This window comes from Osmerus eperlanus, chromosome 2 (assembly GCF_963692335.1).
Source record: "Osmerus eperlanus chromosome 2, fOsmEpe2.1, whole genome shotgun sequence".
NCBI lineage: Eukaryota > Metazoa > Chordata > Actinopteri > Osmeriformes > Osmeridae > Osmerus > Osmerus eperlanus.
Window position 1 is genome coordinate 15,681,909 of NC_085019.1, and position 10,162 is coordinate 15,692,070.

Sequence of the window (10,162 nt, forward strand, 5' to 3'; positions counted from 1 at the left end):
AAACAGAAGAAAAGAGAAGAAAAGAAGAAGAAAAATGCAAAACAATAAGGGGAAAAATTCAGAAAGATGGGCTGCAGGAAAATGTGAAAATTTAGCAGAAAACCAGTTGCTGAAGTCTGGGTTGAACGAATTTGAAGGTAAAAGGACAACACTGGAATGACTTAAACTTGCTGGAAAAACGTAGCAACCGTTGGTCATTGAAGACTGGTCAACAGACTGGTCAACAGACTGGCAACATTTCTAACTTAGAATCTAGGTTTCAGGTTCAAGACGGAGGAGAAACTAATCATGTGTGCCTGCACACCCAGTCCTGTTCAGACACGTAATTTAAGATGACATCAAAATAATAATTCATAGTGCAGGGTTGCCAATGTTGTCGTTGTCCCTGGTGAGTTTTTTTATACTTAAATAATAAGATCATGCTACATCTAACCAGTGGATCATTTCTTGCAAGTGTGTCAAAGTGGTATTACAGACTGTATTCCCAGCTAACACAGTTACGTTGCCGCAACGTCACTCGATGACCAAACATACGTTGCCGCAACGTCTTTGGTGACGTTGCGGGACCGTGCATCTGTGGGACGCCAGAAGGTAACCGCAACGTAATCTTGTGACGTTGCCAGTCCGTAACCGCGACGTCGTGGCAACGTTATTTTCCGACATTGCCAGTCTGTAACCGCGACCTCCTAGCAACGTCATTTTCCGACGTTGCCAGTCCGTAACCGCAACCTCCTAGCAACGTAATTTTGTGACGTTGCCAGTCCATAACTGCAACGTTAACTAAGTAACCTATATTTCTAAATTCTACTGCTTATATTGGGCCGGTTCATATGCAGACCTCATTTGCCCAAAAAGCTACTTGTTCTTGTATAATAGGCTACATGGTAGCCAACTTTAGGAGGACTATGTTTGTGTGATGTGTAGCCTAACTCCAGCTAATCATAAACAAGGCTGCATTTCCATGTAACATTGTCATTTTATTTCAAACAAAGCGCCAAACAGTGAATTAAAATCTTCGGCCAGTCCCCGCTACAGGTCCTGTCTGTTGGCCCTGACAATGAAGCACAAAATAAGTTAGTGTTCTATCAACATAATTGCACGTGTAAAAAGGGGCTATACAAGTCATTAAAAAATCACATCTAAAATAATATACATCATCAAAAAAATATGTGATTCTAGATTTTTGTCACATAGCCATGTGAAAGGTTGGATATGGAAGCTGCAATCATGATTCATTCACCTGGCTTGTTTTGAATGGGCTGCCGGGGTGTGTTTGAGTGTCTCCTCTATGAGGAGCTCCACAGCTTTCTCTCCCAGTCCCGTCTTCCACTTCATCACAGCGTCTGGAAGTCATGAACTTATTGTCAGCACCAATGTGAACGTTGAACGCTGCGTGTAAGCCATAGTTCAAGGCATCTCCAAACACTTACCAGTCTCTTTCGCAACTCCAGCATCTTAAGGCGCTCCTCAAGGTCTTGGAGTTCAGCCTGTGTTTGGCCACCTGTAGGTCCATCACTGGCACCTCTTCAGTGTGTCTGCCCTGTAGTCACCTGAATAGGAGAGCCTCTCGCTGGTTCTCCTCCAATGTCTCCATCTTCCGGAGCATAACCTGTAATGTGTCTGTCATTAAAGACAAGTAAAACAAGTTTACAAGAGTTAGCATGATTGGCATACACTGTGGTTCTTCTAGATTAGCTGTAACATTGATGTAAATAACAAATGTTACCTTGAATGGTTGTATACAAAGCATTAATATGACAAAATTTGTTGTTTTGACAAATATGTATCCCCCCCGCCACGATCAGAACAACTTAGGTATGCCTTACAATGAGTTGGCAATGCTATTGAGAAGCTTTGAGTGTCTTATATTTGCACTTGCCTGGCTGCCAGCTGTTTTCCTGGGCCCCCAATGGGTTCACCTCCACCAGACCAGAGTTGACATCTAGGGGTATGGCATCTGGTGATGCAAAAGTTTTAAGTCATGCTTTTGCTTCAAAACATAGCCTTTAGGGTTGCCATGGCTCATACAATTATTGTCACTGTTATAAACGGTCATTCATTACTTTACCATCATTTCCCAGGGACACAGTGCTAGGCCGTGTGACGGTGGTAGGATAATCTGTACAGAAATGTACATAGTTTTAGCATATTGATATTAAAGGAGTAGCATTGCACATATGTGATCGTTCGAAAGCAGGGCCCCACAGCGTAGCGTCGCACATGTGTGACGCTACGCTACCATTCCAACCGACGATTTTCTGATAGACAAAAACTATATGACAAACGCTATAGTATGGCTTCAAAATTTACAATTAGTAGGCTAACAAGTAACACTAGCAGGTAGTAGCATTGCTACGAGTATTATGCTAGGTTGCTAGGTAACGGAAGCTAATTAAAGCTACCTAGCTGCCGTTTTTCGAAAAATAACTGGTGGAAGCGTCGGAAATATTTAGAACTCACGCATCTAAAGGTTAAAACGAATAAACTTATCCAAAAACAGATGTCATGTACAAATTGGAAAAATTAGTGTCATGATACTTTTATAGACGCCATTGCTGTGCATGCCATGACCGACTGTGATCAAAACGTGATCAGCCACGCTAGCTCCGCAGTCTTTGAAAATTCAGGGCTACTAGTAAATAAACTATTTTGGGACAAGGTTTTTTCTAACAGTTCTGAACATTTATTTTCACTGATTCTTTTGTGGGTGATTTGTGAGACGCTAAACTTTCATGTATGCATTTTCAGTATTTCAACATAACTTTCTGGAGGGTTTAACCTATTACCTCGAGGTAGTACCTAGATCTAGCTAGCGAAATCCTAACGTAAACAATGTGAATCTGATAGCAGATAACCAGGCTAAATAGCCTCAAACCTATACGTAATAGCATGCCCCATCTAATTTCTGAAAATACGTTTATATATTTAAAACTATTTCTGTAAAGAAACTCACCTTTGAAGTAGCTAATTTCCAGTTGAAATCCAATGCGTAGCGTTAGTCCTACAAGACGGTTGAACCCCTGCAAAGTTTCTTCTGAAACCCCAGTTTCAGCGATGCGTTGAAATGGGCATGCGCAAAGTGGGTCAGACTGAGGGGCAGGTTTGCTAAGGAAGAATTGTAATATTCTGTGATGACTTGTCTTTGGAAATGAAACTCTTAAGAGTCGCTTACCTTTTGGTCACATTTAACAATTTTGTATTACAAAATTATTGGAGCACACATTTGCATTGTGTGTCATACAGCTTTGGTGTGCTGTACAAAGAATGTTTGCTTAATCATGTTACACATCACACATTGATTGCTTTTGTACATGTTTATAGTAAAGAATGAAAGACTAAATTATATTCCAAATTCAGTCTTTTACTTATTAAAGCTATGTTCCTGCATATGAGAAAATTGATGACCAGTGAACTTACCAGCGAAATTATAAATAGTAAATAAATAGTAAGCTGTCTTTCAGCACAAAATAGTTATAGCCAACAAACGTTGTGTATCCATTTCAGTAGCCGAGAGAAAATAGTCCCGTACGTGTGGCTGTTGGTATGCAACGGACAAACAGCATTGTGAACTTCACGTTTGTTAACCTATCTAGATCTCGCACCATCTCATTCATTCTCAATGCTCATTTTATAAAAGTTGCCTTTAAAATAACAACAATGACAATGGGACACTTTCAATAAAATAATATTTAATTTAAACATTAGGCCTAAACATTCTAAATCATTCAAATGTAGGCACTGGGTATAGGCTATACTATATTTACGAGTTACTCGATAGAATAAGGCTGTTGTTAAGATTTGGTTATATTGATTGGATTTCCATTGCGCACAGTGCCGTAGAAATAGAATTTATAGGCAGAAATAGGCAACGTATGTTTGGTCATCGAGTGACGTTGCGGCAACGTAAGGGCAACGTAACTGTGTTAGCTGGGAATACAGTCTGTAATACCACTTTGAAATAGAATTTTGATAACGCACCAATATGGAACGCTCCTCAGCTTAATTGTAAACAGGTGTACAGTTACTTTTTGAGTGCGCACTAATATGGAACGATTCCCTTTTAAGGTAAATGTAAAAAGGCGCACAGTACTTTATCGCTCAATAATGCACACCCCAGAACTCCCTCTCAACCAATCAGAATGCTTGATTTCATCCACCCGTATTATAATTACGTATATTTCATTCCAAGACACTGCCGAAACCATACATAGCATAGACATGTCTATGATACATATCCTTTATGTGTCTGTGCGGTCAGAAATACAACTCCTTTGGAAGTTTCAAAAACGTTCATGGTGCGTGTCTGTTTGGTTGCCACGGTGATGGCGCAGCTGTGATAGCAAACGAGCTAGGCAGAGAGAAAAACATTTACCTAGCATCCACACCTCAAACAAGTTGACCTAGACGCAAAACTACACGTCCAATCAATAAAATGAGGATATTTTATATTTTACAGAAATATGTCTCTACCGGCAGTTTCGAAATCGTCTTCCTTCTTGCTTTCTCTGACGTATTTTACCCACCTCTCCATTGAAGTTAGTGAGAGAATTTGAAAGGCTGCTCTTGCTTCAAGGCTCATGGCTGAAAATCTGTAAATGTGAGCTCTTTAGTAGTTACATTGGCTGAAAGAGGACAATTTCCTACATTTTAAGGTATAACTTGTTTCTGTAAGTTAAACTATATGAAAGTTAGAGGAATTTGTTTGACAATTTAGTTGAATATCAGAAAAAGAGCAGGCAGCAGAGTGTGCCACTCTGCTTGCTGCTCATTCATAAAAATCAAGAAGGAGCAAACATTTTAATGTATTTGAAACTGTCATAATTCAAAATTGGCTGAATATTTGAAAAAGATGAATCATTTGGGAATAGCTGAATGTCTTGTGAACATTTTAAAGGTTGAATGGTGTCTCTAGGTGAAAGTATGCTGAAGTTTACGTTTGAAAGAGGAGGAAGCGTTTTAATGATTTGAAAGGATTTACCATTACTTTTAATGGGAGAATAATTTGCACAAAAACCTTAATATCTTAAAAAGTATAAAAGTGAGAAATACCAAAAGACATAGCACACATCTCCTGAAGGAGCTGAACGTTTTGATACAAAAATTGTAGGAATCGGTGAAAGTATGCAGGACTAGTTAATAGACAAAAAACGGCGGAAGTACTAAGAAGTTGGAAAAACAATAGTTAGAATGCTGAACAGCATTCTCACTATTGTAATTCTCATCAATCCGAGATGTGTGCCAATAAGGCCAGGCAACATTACACCCCAATGGGGCTTTTTTTCTCCCTTTACTCCTATCAAAATGAAACTTTACACAATGAAACTACCCATGTAAAGTACAATTTTTTCTATTACAAGTTTCTTTGAAAATGAATTGTAATATGCAAATGAGCTATACACTAATCGAATATGCCCAAAATACACCCAAATAGGCTTAATTTTTTCCTTTACTCCTACCACAATAAAACTTTACATAGTAAAAGTAAGTTTCTTTTGAAATTAGATTGAATATGCACATGAGCGCCACACTTATTGAATATGTCCTAATTTGCATTGGCAGAAACACCATTCATATGTATGACAAATACATCGGCCCAATCTTCATCCAATCATCCTACTGCCAATGGGTGATGGCAATGCTGCTTTTAGACTGGCCTCTAACCTGAAAACTGCCTGGCTTGGTAGTACCTGCCAGGGGTATAACCCCCGCCGGTATAGTCTTCAGGGTCACGGAGGCACACAAGCCTCCCCACCACGACAAGGTAGCAACAATCTCCAGTGGAACCTCAAACTCTGGCACTGCACTTCAGTGGATCTCATCCTACCTGTCGGGAAGATCCTACCAGGTCTCCTGGGGAGGCAAAGTGTCAGGACCCTGCCAGCTCTCCACTGGTGTCCCACAGGGCTCTGTCCTTGGACCCCTCCTCTTCTCCCTGTACACCACCTCACTTGGACCACAGACATGTTACCCCGCTCCTCATCTCCCTCCACTGGCTTCCCATCACGGCCCATATCAGATTCAAGTCCCTGGTACTGACCTTCTAAGCGGTGAACGGGACTGCACCCGAGTACATCAAGTCTCTCCTCCAGCCTTACACCCCCACCCGCCACCTGCGGTCTTCTTCTGACAACCGTCTGGTGGTCCCACCTCTCAAGAGCGCCCGGTCCTAACACAAGCTCTTCTCCTGTCTGGCCCCCCAGTGGTGGAATCAACTCCCCACCTCCATCAGTGACACTGACTGTCTCCCCACGTTCAAGAAAAGGCTCAAGACGCACTTGTTCCAGTACTTAGGAATAATTGGCTGGACCTGATGTTAGTTTCCTCCAGGATCACAATGACTCTTATTGAGAGACTTGTTGCTCTTGTTGGTTAGTTGTAACTGACTTAAAATTATTGTACTTGCTGTGAAATATATTATTGTTGCTGGCTTTTTCCACAGGTGCATCTCTGAGATTGTTTAATTGTAACTTGTCTAACTACATGTTCTTATGGTTCTTCCCTTTGGGACTTTTCAAAATGTATGCTTCATGTTTTGGCGACCCGCAATGTTTGGGGCGATCTCGTTGTTATGATCAGTGACCTATGCACTTTTGTAAAGCTCTCTCTTGGAAGGTCCGTGTACCTTGTGGCCATTGGTTTTTCTAGTTTGCAACCCGTGTTGACAAACGCAAAATAGGCCCGTAATATAGTTTTTTCACTTTAGTAAGTCGAACACACATTTAAGTATAACGGCTTGTTTTTGGTTGTTTCTTTTTTTATATATATATATAATGAAATAACTGTATAACTAGCCATTAATCGTTGTTTTGATTATTCCATATCCTTTATGCTGGTATCTGCAAAAAATGAAAAATAGGCTCGTAATATCGTTTTGTCCATTTCGGATGTCAGAACCGGATTATGGGGAAAGGCTTGGTTTCCGTTGTTTTGTTTCATTTTGGAATTACGGAATATCCATATAACACAAACGGTATAACGAGCCATTTACTCATTAGTTTGATCGGCCGTATTATGCATACTGGCACAAGTGAAAAAGAGAGAGAGGGGGAGAGATGTGAAACGATTGGGGGTGTTATTACTTCCGAACACCAGAGGGCAGCAACGACTAGCTTTAAAAAAAAAAAAAAATCCTGTGATCTGTAGGCCTACAATCTTGACGACATAGCAGCAGGTTCTTTAGTAGAAGACACACACACCAAACTGGAGGCACATGTTGACGGAGTTTGCTAGTTGATACTTAATTAATAAATCTTTGATGAACCCTAGTTTCTTTAATATATATTAGAAACATTACAAAACGGGGCTCCAGTGTGTGTTCAAACAAGGCCAAAAGTGCTAGACGGTATCAGTTGAAAAAGACAATCACACCCGTGCGCCAAACCCTCCCTTCCCCCACCTAAATTACTGCTTTCAGCTCTGTTGTACGTTTTAATGAAGTGCATTGAGGCAATCATAGTGAGCAAGTTGAGGTCATGTGGGTACCTTTGCAGTTTACATAGAAACACAACTGACAGATGCACTGTTGTGGATACTTTTTTTTTTCTTTCTTTCTTTTTTTCTTAAGTTCTGATCAAATTCTATGTCCAAATTTAACTTCTTCAAAGTCCAAAAACAGCACGGAGCAGCAACGAGAGGGTTCCCAGGAAAATCTGATTTCCTTTGTCTGTGCTGCACCTTTTATATCAAACAAATTACACCCCTGAACTTTAATGAAGTGCATTGAGGCAATTGAGCAAATCTTCCCTTTTTATTTATAAAAAACTTAATATTATTTTCTCATGTAACTTTTATTCAGTTTGGATTAAATGTAGAGTTAACTTGACCCAAAACATTACATTTAAATCTATTCAATTTTGCAAAAGGCCATTGTAGTGACAATACAATTGTTGTCCTTACATCCATCAATGTACAACACGTTTTAGCCTACATCAATGCATTCATACCCTGTTACACACAATTTAAACATGTCCTTTAAAAGAAAATTGCTGTTCTGCTTGTGACGATTTGTATGTCAGCCTACACTTTTGTGCTTAAAGTTAGTATACTAGCTTGAGACCACCATAGCTATGGGAAGGAGAGTGAATGCAATTAGAGGGGTGGCTGTGTCTACATACAATGTTTCTTGTTGTTTGTTTATAATTTGCATATAAATATGTACGCAACAGTTAGTTCCAACCAAGTAGGTCTACTTTAATTGGACAGGAGGCATTCCATGAGTGCGGGGGGGGCGGGGGGGGGGGGCGGCAGTTACATTGGGGCCAGAGGTTCTGTTAGAGGGGCCAGTTACATTAAACATTAGATGTGGAGATACGTGGATTTATATGCCGGAATGTTTTATATACAGTACACAGTCATCTTTTGTGCAGGATACAGAGAGAACAGAGTATAGAGACTTGTTTAAACAATTGGAAAGCGTGAGAAGGTAAAGAAGTGAGTGGAGAAAGGAGAAGCAGAAAAGTGCAACACCCTCCCATTACCATTATCTCGAATTCACTCTCCTGAGTCTCATCTGTGTTGTATGTCTGCAAACTTCTATAGTATGGGCCTACACATTTACATTTAGTCATTTAGCAGACGCTCTTATCCAGAACGACTTACAGTAAGTACAGCGACATTCTCCCCGAGGCAAGTAGGGTGAAGTGCCTTGCCCAAGGACACAACATCATTTGGCACAGCCGGGAAGCCGGGAAGCTGGCAGGGAAGCTGGCAACCTCAGGAGTCAGGTGGCTGAGCGGTTAGAGAATCGGGCTAGTAGTCAGAAGGTCGCTGGTTCGATTCCCGGCCGTGTCTATGACGTTGTGTCCTTGGGCAAGGCACTTCACCCTACTTGCCTCGGGGGGAATGTCCCTGTACTTACTGTAAGTCGCTCTGGATAAGAGCGTCTGCTAAATGACTAAATGTAAATGTAACCTTCAGAATACTAGCCTGATTCCTTAACCGCTCAGCCACCTGACTCCCTACACGAAAGTTATTAAGTCATTGGACTTGTGTGGGGAGGGTTTGACAAGTGTGATGACTGTATTCCTCCACAGATACCATGGGCTTGGACATGGAGTTGGACCAGTTCCTATTCGCTTTGACTTGATGGGTGTGACCTGTGAAGAATTAATGGCACCATGCAATGGTGAAGGGCTATAACCCAGGGTTGATTGCAACTGGTGTTGGAAAACACATGTAGTAGGGCAGAATAGAGGAACTGGGCACAAGGTACTGGTTTGGTCCCTGGTTAGACCCCAAAAACGTGGCAGAAACAGCAGAAAATATTAGATGGCATTGCATCAAGGCCCAATTGGGGCATTACAAAAAAAGTTACTTTTCATGTAAAGTTTTATTGTGGTAGGAGTAAAGGAAAAAATTAAGCCTATTTGGGTGTATTTTGGGCATATTCGATTACCAGTGTATAGCTCATTTGCATATTAAAATTCATAAGTTTGTACAAATCATGGTGCTAAAGCACCTAAACGCTATCAGATTAACCTGCATTGCCACCTAGTGGTTTGAATGAACAGCAGGTTGCTGCCACTGATCATACTGACTATAGACGTCTGTGAACTTTCCAAAATGTTTGTGAACTTTTTGTTGAACCAGATACTAAAACTCATCATCGTAATTTTGTATTTCTTTGCAGTGGAAAATGTGGCACATTGCGAGTTTTCCAACTTGCGAGACCTGCTAATCAGGTGAGTTCTGCTTGCATGTGTTGGAGTAGGTCGGGGGGTGCATAGACATACTTACGTTTATTAATAAAATCCCATTAAATAGTTTTAGTTTGATTTTGGGTAACTGGCTTCTCTTGGTAATGAGCACCCGAACATGAAGCAATCCAAAAAAAAGAGAAAGAGAAACACTCACATGCAATGCATTTCTTGTGTGAGGGTAGAGGAGCTTTCTCTTGTCACTCGCGTCACATGCACTTCTAAACTTTGGTCAGGTCTGGTTTGACCTGGTTAAAAGCAAAAAGTCAAGCCTATAGATATGATAAAATAAAGAAAAAGCTTCTTTGCTGACAACTGAATGAAAGAACAGCACTGAGAAATCACAGAATCCTTGGCTCTGATTAGGGAACATTACATGTGGGTCATGTCAAATTAATGTGTTAGTTTGTTTCAGTTCCTATGCTTGTTAGCCGAACACATATACACTACCGTTCAAAAGTTTGGGG

General features: G+C 40.6%; 1 protein-coding gene and 1 long non-coding RNA gene across 5 annotated transcripts in view; one reads left to right on the forward strand and one right to left on the reverse strand.

The window, feature by feature from the left end:
- The window catches only part of septin12 (septin 12), a 240,629-nt gene that overhangs the window by 223,843 nt on the left and 6,624 nt on the right, over positions 1-10,162 (forward strand). For all 4 annotated transcript variants that reach the window (XM_062453429.1, XM_062453420.1, XM_062453446.1 and 1 more), the window contains one exon: positions 9,629-9,680. In XM_062453429.1, coding sequence (XP_062309413.1) covers positions 9,629-9,680 — 52 coding nt within the window. The remainder of the gene's footprint in view (positions 1-9,628; positions 9,681-10,162) is intronic.
- LOC134037980 (uncharacterized) lies at positions 1,877-2,992 on the reverse strand. Its single transcript, XR_009932625.1, has 3 exons — positions 2,954-2,992; positions 2,069-2,119; positions 1,877-1,957 (listed from the first exon to the last, which is right to left on the reverse strand). It is a non-coding gene; the product is annotated as an uncharacterized LOC134037980 (long non-coding RNA).